Below are 12,338 nucleotides of genomic sequence, written 5' to 3'. Positions count from 1 at the left end.
TCTAGTGCTTTTCTGACTATTGGCCAGGTGTTTTGTAATTTTTCCATCCATTCTTTCAGCGAGGGGATCTTTGGTTCGTTTGGGGTTAATTCTGGCATGGGGTTGAAGCTTTGACCGGTGGCTATTTGAAAAGGAGTGTAACCTGTGCTGGAGTGGACTGCATTATTGTAGGCAACTTCTGCAAAAGGGAGTAAGTCCGCCCACTCGGTCTGCTGGAAACTAAGAAAACATCTTAAATATTGCTTAAGTACAGAGTTCATTTTTTCAGCCCCCCATTTCCTTGAGGGTGGTGGCTAGATGTCAGTCCCTGAGTGGTTCCTAAGAGGGATAAAAATTCCTTCCAAAATGCAGACGTAAATTGCACCCCCCTGTCAGAGATGATGCGTTGGGGTGCCCCATGCAATCTGTAAATGTGTTGGATGAAAAGTTTTGCTAAGGCTTTTGCAGTGGGAATCTTTTGGCAAGGGATAAAGTGCACCTGTTTGGAAAACAAGTCCGTGACCGTCCAGACCACAGTATTCCCATTGCTTTCTGGCAATTCCACTATAAAATCCATGGCTATTTCTCTCCAGGGGGCTGAGGGACTTGCCACTGTTTGCAATAGTCCTGGCACTTTCCCTTGCAACCTCTTTGCCGTGGCACATTTTGGACAACTGGCTATATAACTTTCAATGTCCTTTTTCATGGATGGCCACCAAAATTGCCGTTTAATTTAATGTAAAGTTTTTACAAATCCAAAATGCCCTGCTGATTTTGTGTCATGGCAAAGGTGCATGAAAGTTACTCTTTGAGTTGTTGGTATATATAACTTTTCCCCTATCCAAGGCAACCCGTCTTTCATTGTGCACACATTTTTGTTTTTCTGGAACCAATCATTCTCTCCCTCTTATGGCAGAATCCAGAGAAGGCAGAATTGGGAGTTTCTATATTTGATAATTTAAAGATGAAATATAATTGGATTCTGACAGTCTCTGTCTCTCTCTGCAAATGGCAGAAGAGGCTGGGAGCCGCAGAGGAAGGCTGAAAGAGCCACATGCAGCTCCAGAGCCACAGGTTGCTGACCTGTGAACTAGTGGGACCAGAAAACAGGAAAAATAATAGAAAATGAAGAAGGTAAAGTGCTGTGGAACTTTAGGTTTCAAATAGACAAGCATCTGCCACACATCTTAGAATTCAAATAGACAAGAATCTCCCAATACAACAACTGATGGTTTTTGGGGTTTTTTTTAAATTTTTTTAAGTTTATCAGGATATAAAATACAAAAGAAAATGAAAACAATGGGAAATGGAAAAAGGGAAGGGAAATAGTGTAGGATAAAGGGGGAAAAGAAAGAAAATTGTTAATAAGAAAGACAAAAAAGACTGGGAAGTGGACATCACAATACCTGGAGATGGCAAAAGAGAAAGAATTAGAAAAAAAAACCCCACAACATATAAAGCCCTGCAAATAGAAGTAGAACAGCTGTGGCAAAAGAAAACAAAAGTAGTACCAATAATTGCCTTTGGTGTAATTCCAAAACATCTGGAGCACTATTTGAACAGAACTGGCATTGACAAAAACACCATCAGTCAATTGCAAAAGGCAGCTTCACTTGAAACAGCTTACATCCTGTGACAATACTTTAATATTATTAAACAACAACATGTACCTATCCCAGGTCCTTGGGAAGGTCTCAATAGGTGGATGAAATCAGTCTAAACATCTGGTTGACTGTATGACCAACCATAATTCACTTTTTTAAATGTGGCTGAATCATCAAAATCTGTCTTGTGTTTATTCTCTATGCTGAAACCCTGCATGTTTTCTCCTTGTGGTGAAATTATGCTTACATTTACTGACTGCATTTTCATGTAGTTGTCACATCTTTTTTTCTCCTTAGTACAGCATGAGTTCGTAAATATATTGCTTTTCATAAATATATTGCTTACTTTAGATATCTCACAATTTTACATATTGATTTGCTTCTACTGTTTTATCACTGACTTCACTTCCTTTGGCTGAGTCCTATATATTTTCTCACTGAAAAGCTGTTACATTATTTTCTAGTGAATGTTGCATATGATTTATCAACTCTGAGTAATTGTATTGATAGTTAGAGTCCTAGGTGGATAGTTTAGCATATGCAATCAATGAATTTACAGTATTCTCTCAGCATTCTTCCTTCTTTCTGCTAAATTTTATTTTTTAGCACATGCAAATGTTTAGTTTCCTTAATAAACTTGGCTTACAGTGAGGGAAAAAAGTAATTGATCCTTTGCTGATTTTGTACATTTGCCCACTGACAAAGAAATTATCAGTCTATAATTTTAATGGTAGGTTTATTTTACCAGTGAGAAACAGAATAACGCATTTCAAAAAAGTTATAAATTGATTTGCATTTTAATGAGTGAAATAAATATTTGATCCCCTATCAATCAGCAATATTTCTGGCTCCCAGGTTTATACAAATAACAAGAGGAGATTAGGAGCATTCTCTTAAAGGGAGTACTCCTAATCTCAGCTTGTTACCTGTATAAAAGACACCTGTACACAAAATCAATTAATCAGATTCCAAACTCTCCATCATGGCCAAGACCAAAGAGCTATCCAAGGACAAGGCTGGAATGGTCTACAAGACTATCGCCAAGCAGCTTGATGAGAAAGTGACAACAGTTGGTGTGGTTATTCGCAAATGGAAGAAACACAAAATAACTGTCAATCTCCCTCAGTCTGGGGCTCCATGCAAGATCTCACCTTGTGGAGTTCCAATAATCATGAGAACGGTAAGGAATCAGCCCAGAACTACATGGGAGGATCTTGTCAATGATCTCAAGGCAGCTGGGACCATAGTCACCAAGAAAACAATTGGTAACATACTACACGATGAAGGACTGAAATCCTGCAGCGCCCGCAAGATCCCCCTGCTCAAGAAAGCACATGTACAGGCCTGTCTGAAGTTTGCCAATGAACATCTGAATGATTCAGAGAACTGGGTGAAAGTGTTGTGGTCAGATGAGAGCAAAATCGAGCTCTTTGGCATCAACTCAAATCGCTGTGTTAGGAGGAGCAGGAATACTGCCTGTGACCCAAAGAATACCATCCCCACCATCAAACATGGAGGTGGAAACATTATGCTTGGGGTGTTTTTCTGCTAAGGGGACAGGACAACTTCACTGCATCAAAGGGATGATGAACTGGGCCATGTACCATCAAATCTTGGGTGAGAACCTCCTTCCCTCAGCCAGGGCATTGAAAATGGGTCATGGATGGATATTTCAGCATAGCAATGACCCAAAACCTACAGCCAGGGCAACAAAGGAGTGGCTCAAGAAGAAGCACATTAAGGTCCTGGAGTGGCCTAGCCTGTCTCCAGACCTTAATCCCATAGAACAGTGGTTTTCAACCTTCCTAATGCCGTGACCCATTAATACAGTTCCTCATGTTGTGGTGACCCCCAACCCCCCATCCAGCTGGCCGGGGGGTATAAAAAACTTGACCCAAAAAAGGAAAAAATGGGAAAGTATAGGTAGTCCTCGACTTACAACAATTCACTTAGTGACTGTTTGAAGTTACAACAGCACTGAAAAAGCGAATTATGATCATTTTTCACACTTATGATTGTTGCAGCATCCCCAGGGTCATGTGATTTACATTCGGATGCTTGACAACTGATTCATACTTATGACGTTCACAGTGTCCCAGGGTCACGTGATCAATGGCCAGGGGGCGTGGCCAGCTGATCACTCAGGTTGCAGAGTGCCTGTGGGGGGGGAATCTGTGGGTCTCTGGGATGGGACTGGGGTGAGTGCCTGCCTTCCTTCCCTCCCTTCTCTCCCCTTGTCCCTTCCTTCCTTCTTTTCTTCCTTTCCTTCACCTCCCTTAGTCTCTTCCGCCTTGCCTCCCTCTTTCCCATTGTCCCTTCCTTCTTTCCTTCCTTTCCTTCACCTACTTCTTAGTCTCTTCCTCCTTCCCTCCCTCTTTCCCATTGTCCCTCCCTTCCTTCCTTCCTTCCTTCCTTCCTTCCTTCCTTCCTTCCTTCCTTCCTTCCTTCTTTCCTTCCCTCTTTGTCCCTTCCTTCCTTCCCTCCCTTCCATTGTTCCTTCCTTCCTTCCCTCCCTCATTGTTCCTTACTTCCCTCCCTCTTCATCCTTTCCTTCCTCCCCTCCTCCGTGCCCAGGAAGGGACAAGGGGAGGGGGACAGGCTGCCAGAGGCAGAGGAGAGCTCCGCCCAGCTCACTTGCTCAGCTTCGCCAGAAAACAAGCCACTTGCTAAATTAGCAGAAGCCCCAGGATCAACACCGGGCTACAGCTGATTCACGCTTCTGCTAAATTAGCAAGCTAGCAAAGCTCGAGCAAGTTTGCTGGGCAGGAGTCAAGGAGAGCTGCTACAGCTGACCTGCTTCTTGGCTGCTCTGCAAAAGTGCGGATCAGCTGTAGAGGTTCACCCCCATCCTGGACAAGAGGGAAGGAAGGAAGGAAGGGCGGAAGGGACAAGGTGAAAGAGGGAGGGGACAAAGAGGGAGGCGAAGGAAAGGAAGGAAGGAAGGAAGGAAGGAAGGAAGGAAGGAAGGAAGGAAGGAAGGAAGGAAGGAAGGAAGGGACAAGGGGAGAGAGGGAGGGAAGGAAAGGAAGTTCCAGCCAGGAAAGACTTGCCAGCTCGGCTGCCGAGAAACAGAAGAGCGCAAAGCCAAGGAGAAGAAGGTGGTGGTTTCCTCCCAAAGGGGGCTCTTTTTCTCCACTCCTTCCCTGGGTTTGTGGGGAATTTCTTGTCACCAACACTGGCAGGTGCTGCTTCGAGCCCGCCGTGAGCTTTCTCGCCCCCACTTTTGTGAGGATTGTTGCACCCTTGGGAAGCCGATCATGCTTTGAAGCTTAGGAGAGGAGGAGGAGTCCCTTCCTCCTTCCCTCCCTCTCTCCCTGTCAAGCCCCGGCAAGCTCAACATGAATGGGCGGAGGAGGAGTCGAGGACGGGCGGGATGGCAAAGGAGACTTGCGGCCGTCGCTAGACCTCCCGGCTGACAAGCGCAAGTTCGGGGGTCACCAGCTGATGGGCGCAGGAGTTGGGTGCTGCGGGGCCTCCCCTTTGCTGACCTGCATGCACGAGAAGAAGTCAATCCGGTTGCTGCACAATGAGTCTCTGGGGAGGGCGGGGCCTTGCTCTGCACCTGCACTCTTCAGGGCACATTTGGTAAAGTTCGTGCAGATTGCCGCCAAGCAGCATATTTTCCACAAACAAGTGAGGTGGAGCAGAGGGGGGGGGAGAGAAGGCAGTTGACAAGCCCTGCCTAAGACCATCGGAAATATGTGTTTTCCGATGGTCTTAGGCGACCCCTGTGAAAGGCTCGTGCGACCCCCAAAAGGGTCGCGACCCACAGGTTGAGAATCACTGCCATAGAAAATCTGTGGAGGAAGCTGAAGGTTCGAGCTGCCAAACGTCAGCCTCGAAACCTTAATGACTTGGAGAGGATCTGCAAAGAAGAGTGAGACAAAATCTCCCCTGAGATGTGTGTGAACCCTGTGGCCAACTACAAGAAACATTTGATCTCTGTGATTGCCAACAAGGGTTTTGCCACTAAGTACTAAGTCATGTTTTGCGAAGGGATCAAATACTTATTTCACTCATTAAGATCCAAATCAATTTATAATTTGTTTGAAATGCGTTTTTCTGGATTTTTTGTTGTTGTTGTTCTGTCTCTCACTGTTAAAATAAACCTACCATTAAAATTATAGACTGATCATTTCTTTGTCAGTGGGCAAACGTACAAAATCAGCAGGGGATCAAATACTTTTTTCCCTCACTGTAAATTGGTAATTTGTTTTTCAGATATATCTATGAAACAATTTTTAAAAGAAGTTAGTAAAATTAATTAACTGCAGTATGACTCTTGCTATAAGCTGTCAAAGAAAGCATCAGGTTTTGTTGAGCACTTAGAAAAAAATCATTTTACTTTGAGTCATGTATGGCTGCATGACTTGTAAATCAGGATGTATCCAGATTCAATCCCCTGGAAGGAGGGTAAAAAGGAGATTTTTTTTCAGCAGCACCCATCTTTAAAGTCTCTGTATTTTTGCAATTGAAGTTGAATGAATATCAGTCCTCTTAAAGCATTTCATTTCCTATGTCTAATGGGACTCTCTTGTATTTTTTCTTTTGAAGAAACATTTCTGCTGAAATAGCTAATCTTTTGTTGTTTCTATACCTGTAACTCAAATTAAATTAACTATCATTAAAAAACACTATTCTGGATTTTTAGAGAATTGTGTTCAATCATAATGGTGATGGCGCTTTGCCTCGAAGTGACCCTATTTTGTCTGCCCCTGAGAAAGGTAAGCATCATTTATTTTAACATTCTACCTTATCTTTTTCTAAAGTACAAAAGACAGTTAACAACCAAATGTAAAGCAGTATTTATTCATGTAATAATTTCTATGTTCACCATTAATGCCACAATTGATATTGTATCTCAGATACCAAACATATATTAAGTGATCTCAAATACGCTGAATATATTTCTGATATTTATGTTAATTCTCAAAAGTTTTAACAATTAATATCTATATTGTCATGGTTTAACAGCTGTAAATAGCACTCCCAGTAGTTGGAGCCTGGACAGTGGGAAAGAAGCCAAAAACATATCAGAGAGTGGAAAGCTCATGTTTCCTCCTGTGCCACCCCGTCCCACTGGTATGTTTTGTATTTTTTTAATACAACTATGGTAGCTCTACACACATTGTAACTAACCCTGGATCCTGCTTGGATGTGATTTTGGCTTCCTATTACATACCAGAAGAATACCAGATGATTTTAGAACAGGAACAGGAAACCAACAAGGAGGATTGAGGTACTGTAGAAAGGAAAAAATAATTTTGGAGAAAATACTGCAAGTGGAACAAATATTGAGGAGGACAATTAATGTTTCATGTTGAAACAACAAAACAAGACAAGTTATATTCCTGAATTCTGGAATAAAGAGATGGCACAGCTTTCGGTGTAGAGCTTTGTCTGTAATGGTCCTTAGTTCTGCATGCCCATGAGCAACCTGATAGTTTGGTGTAATGGTTAAGGAACCAGACTAGAAATTGGGAGACTGAGTTCTAGCCTTGCCTTAAGAACAAAGCCAGCTGGGAGACTTTGGTCCAGTCACTCTCTCTTAGCCCTAGGAAGCAAGCAATGTCAAGCCACTTCCGGAAAACTTGTCAATAAAACTGGAGGGACTTGTTGAGATCTGCAATCAAACAGTGAATATGTTAGGGATAGAAACAATCACAACAAAATTCAAGCAGTGTTTAAGTACAATGAATTTAATTATTTCTCAGATTTTCAGTATCTTTCTTTTCTGCCACATTTAAAAATTATAGTTTTGTGATAATTCTGGGAAGCAATTTTGAAAGGATTTGGGAACCCTAGATTGTGCAGTTTTATTTGGAAAATAGTTGATCTGGCATTCATTATAAGTATGTTATTGCTTTGGCTATACTTTTGGCTTTGCCTGTCATGAAAACTGAGGGAAAGATTGAGAGAAGTACTTTGGGATGTTATTGTTTTGTTGTGAATCTCAGCAAGTGAGTACAATTTAATTTTTAATAGGCCTGGGGGTCCAAGCTTCTTTAGAGAAATAAGAAGAAAGACCTTATAATGATTACTTTTCCAATGACACTTTTAAATTTAGTTCTGTTACTAGCTTCTGATCTTCAGGAAAGACATTTTAGTGGTTACCAAATATATGTATTTTAAGTTTTATGATAAGATGGAAATATAACCCCTAATTACTATTTTTCAACCTTCTAAAATATTACAGTACTGAAGTAGTTTCCACAGGTATTTTTTTTTAACTATGTGGTTATTCAAACCAATCTAGCCTTAGCCTAGTCTGATAATTCATTTTATTACCTTATACTATTTCTTACTTGAGATTTATATGACAGAGAAGTGAATAGAGTGAACTTACCTTAACCAAGATTCCCCAATAGAGATATTAACTTTACTGGATACTCTCAGTTCATGTTTACCTTTTTATAAAATTTCTATTATTATAAAATATTTTCAGATTCAGTGCTTCATGCTTATTTTGTCCAGGATATTTTTTTTCTGGTTATCTGTCACTGGTTTAATGGGAAGCTCTATGTTTTCTATTTGAGGTCCATGTTTTTAATCCTGTTGCAATTTTACAATCTACATCTTTATCAACATATTATAAGATGTGTATTTTATAAATCTGAGTGTAAAATGCATATGCATTTTTTTCCTTCCACTCCTCTCTCACACACATTTTTCATTTTGGCTAGGTTGTTCATTTCTATCAAGCCATCACAGCCCTCACTTATTCTAAACTATGTTAATTCGTGTGAAAATGATTTTCTCCACAGCATCACCAGCTCGACACATAACCTCAGTTTCCCTTTCTTCTGCTGGAAGATCTCCATTGAAGGTACTGTTTTGCCTTCAATACATTTAGAAGCAGAACTGCACTGTTTATTTCTCATGATTTACATTGTGGCTGACTTTTCACCTTCAAAACATAATGTGTATTTATGCCTTCCCAGTTTGTGCTCTGTGATGGGACTAAAGAACTAAGCTTTTTAGTCATTTCTGTTCTGATAAACAAGCAGATCACGTAAAGGTCCATAAAAGACAATAGGTTGAATCTTAATCTTAATTTCTCTCACTCTACACTATAATTTAACATAACAGCATATCCAATGGTGGGATTCAGCCGGTTCGCACCACATCAGCAGAACGGGTAACTAATTTTTTGTTGCCCAGGCCCAGAATGGATTTCCGGAAGCGGCATCCACACAGAGAACTGGTTGTTCACGTATCTGAATCCCACCACTGAGCATATCCATGCAATTCCAAGAGCATTCACAATGGATGATTGCTGTTCAAGATATATTAAATCTAAATCCTTTTTGAGCAGTAGGGGTCTTTCAAGTTCTTTGGGATATGATTTCTCTCAACATTCATAGGTTATTGAATTTTGTCTTTCTTTCTTTCTTTCTTTCTTTCTTTCGCTCTCTCTCTCTCTCTTTCTTTCTTTCTTTTCCTTTCTTTCTCTCTCTCTTTCTCTCTTCCCCCCCCCTCTCTTGAAGGCACCACCAATATTGCATAGTTCACTTGTCTACTATATTAGTTTTCTGTGGTCTGATATAATAACACAAATATAGATGGGAGATTGTAATTTAAAAGTAGATACAAACCACAGTAATTCAAGGTTTTATAGTATCAATGAATGAGCACCATTCAGTTTTTGATGTCCAAGCCACAAAACTGTTATGCTATAACAATAAGTATTGTTATAACATGGACAATACTTTTCCCTTTTAGTCCCTTCTTTCTATTTCCAGACTAATTTTTTCTTTTCTAAACGCAGGGTTCTGTACAATCATTTTCACCATCTCCTATGGACTACCATTCGTCAGGGCTCATTTCCAACTCTTCAGTCTTGTCTGGAAGTTACAGTAGTGGCATTTCTTCACTTAGTCGATGTAGCACATCTGAAATATCTGGTTTTGAAAGTCACATCAATGAACATCCAGTTCCTCTTTCTAATTGCAACATTTCCGAAGAGCTAATAAGAAAAGAGAGCAAGACTCCTCCGCCTTATAGTGTTTATGAGCGGACTCTGAGGCGTCCTGTCCCACTACCTCACAGCCTTTCCGTTCCCATTCCTACAGATCCACCAGCGTTACCCCCAAAACCTTTGTTGGTCAGACGAAGCAATTTGGAGAATAGCAGCAAGAGAATGGAACAGGTCCCTCAACCTAAGCCTCTTCCACGAAAAGTCTCTCAATTATAAATAAAAGTCAAAAAGTCATTTTTTGAATGTTTTAAATGAAAAACATATCTAATATAGGCACTTTAATATTTGTCACAAAATTTCTTTCTGGTGATTTTTAAAAACTGCTTAACTTTAAATACTTAATTTTAAGTACTAGCTTAAAAAGCCAGAACCTAGAGAGAATGAGACTGAAAATACTATATTTAGCATAGCATACAGCAAATGTGATTCTACATTTAAATTCAAACCTGGAGCCTAACTGTTCAAACAATATCAAAGCATACTTCCCCTTGACAGCCTCATATTAGCGCAGTGTACTTTCTGATAGAATAAAATTTGGTTTGAAGTTAATGAATCCAATAAAGCTCTTGTGATTTGTGATCACATTGCACTGGAAAAGACTCTATTACAAGGATGTTGTAGCTGAATTTCCAGAAAAAAAATGTTTGGGTTGCTTTCTTTCTACTGTCATGTTACTGCGTCTTATTCAATATTTGTATGTATACTTGTCTCTTAGAGATCTTTTTTCTAGCATTCTGATAATGGTTAGTTTACATACTTGTAGAATTTTCCCCTTCCTATTTTATTTTATTTTAGATAGGTGCAATTTACACTTCCCTGAAGATAATAAACATTAATAATGATTGTATTATAGAAAATGTAACAATATATAAAGTTATTTTTTTAAATAGACATGATTTCAGACACAGAAACTGACTCTGCGGATTATTTTAATGGCCAAAATGAATACATTATTTTAATTGTGAATCAAGAAAAAAACCACTGTCAGACTCAAAAATGAAAACGCTAAAAGCAATTGAGTGCAAGCAAATGTTCAGGAGAATGAGGCTATTTACAAGTAGAATTAATTGAAGCAGCAAATTTTTAAAGACAAGATTCAGACTTTTTTATTATATATAAAATTTCTGAATGGAAGTTCTTCCATTCTATTGCTGTATATTCCACTGCAAAAATGTGGAGTAAATAAGTAATTTAAGGGATAGTGGTTTAGATGGTGGGAAGAGAGAACTGTTTAGGGCACAAACTGAAAATTTGTTGGCAACTAAAAGTAATCCAGATTTCAGCCCCAATCCTGCAAAATGTTTTTTTCTGAAAGTGCTTTTACTCATCTCACATGGAGCCCTAATTGGCATTTTGCTAGAAAGCTCCCGTGTTTTGAAAGCTCACACTTAGTTCTATAATTGTATAAACTAAACATGAAAACAAGTGTAAAGGCAATTTTTCTTTCTTATTTCCCCCTCCCCACCACAAAATTAAATCGTACCATTAAAGTTACCTCCCTGTTTTGTTGGGAAACTTGTGTTGATTTTATCAGTTATCTTATTAATAGCTTAACTGGAACATTATTGACCACTTTATTCCCTCAATGAGAAACCCTCAGCAGGTATATGCTGTTAATGGTAGCTATAGAAGTTTTATATAATAAATGTTCACGTATTTTTGTACATAACTGGTTAATTTTAATAAGAACAATTATGTTTGGGGGAGGAAAGCAAATGGCTGTGTATGCAGTAGGATTGTTATAATTATGCCAAATACTTTATGTAATTGGGGAAACAGGGACATGGAGTAATATTTGTACATATATGTTTTTAACAATAATTCTGCCATATTGATTGTATAACTTTGAATGTCAAAAATAACCTGTTTAGCAAAAGTGTTTACAACTGGAAAAAGGGGATAAAATTTAGGTTTATAGGTGGCTGATTTTGAGGTCTGAGATTTCTGAACTTGCTTGATCATAACATTTTTTGTGTCTGCATAACTATATTTTTGGAATCGTTAATTACATATTTATGCTTTTAAAATATATTGCAATTTAAATAAACTGTCACAAACTGGATAACAGATCTAGTTTGATCCCTTCCTATATTAAATTTAGAATTAAATCAGTGTTTGTTTGGTGCTTCAGCTTAGACTGAATCAGTATTATATTTTGCTTGTCCATTTTTAAAATATGCTTGATAGTAAGCAAAATTTTTACTCATGTGCACAAATTACTGATGTCTCTTAGCAGCAAAACATTTTAATGTAGTTTGTTTACAGATAATGATATTGGTTGTTGAGAAACAGTAAATACAAAATAAAATTGATTCAAATTCATTGTCTAGTTTTATTTTCTGCTGAGTGGTGCATTATAAATCCATTTGTGAGGAAATTAAAATAGACACTTATTTTTGATTAAGCTTCATATATGATTTTAAGAAACAGAGATAAAACCCAAAATCTTTTTTTGTTTCCTCTCTCCAGCACAATTCCATAATTTATCTTATTTATTATCATTTTCATGATACCCTAGTCAAATGAGTCTGAGTGATAAACTCTATCCAAAACTGCAATAAATAACAAGAAAACCACATAAAATCAAGTAGCCTGTTTCTATTGTCACTAAGTGTGAAATAAATGAAAATCCACCAATGTTATGTATTTAGCATCTGAGGACCAGGAGCATTATATGTATCATCAGGGGTACAACTGAGAAGGCCTGCTTCCTCAAATGCACCTTATGTCAGGCTGGGATCTTAAGCAGGGGCTCTGGATAATCCAGCTGCACTGGC

At 38.9% G+C, this 12,338-nt stretch overlaps 1 protein-coding gene across 4 annotated transcripts in view; it reads left to right on the top strand.

Annotated features, from left to right (window-relative positions):
* Nucleotides 1–11,883, top strand: part of LOC120309387 (dedicator of cytokinesis protein 4-like) — a 161,761-nt gene extending 149,878 nt beyond the window's left edge. For all 4 annotated transcript variants that reach the window (XM_039346560.1, XM_039346559.1, XM_039346558.1 and 1 more), the window contains 4 exons: nucleotides 6,235–6,307; nucleotides 6,558–6,665; nucleotides 8,348–8,409; nucleotides 9,352–11,883. In XM_039346560.1, the coding sequence (XP_039202494.1) occupies nucleotides 6,235–6,307; nucleotides 6,558–6,665; nucleotides 8,348–8,409; nucleotides 9,352–9,777 (669 nt within the window). In that variant the 3' untranslated portion in view covers nucleotides 9,778–11,883. The remainder of the gene's footprint in view (nucleotides 1–6,234; nucleotides 6,308–6,557; nucleotides 6,666–8,347; nucleotides 8,410–9,351) is intronic.
* The last annotated feature ends 455 nt before the right edge of the window (nucleotides 11,884–12,338 follow it).

Source organism: Crotalus tigris, unplaced genomic scaffold (genome assembly GCF_016545835.1).
Source record: "Crotalus tigris isolate CLP2741 ecotype Arizona unplaced genomic scaffold, ASM1654583v1 scf7180000018006.973166, whole genome shotgun sequence".
Classification (NCBI taxonomy): domain Eukaryota; kingdom Metazoa; phylum Chordata; class Lepidosauria; order Squamata; family Viperidae; genus Crotalus; species Crotalus tigris.
This window is presented reverse-complemented; position numbering and strand designations above follow the sequence as displayed.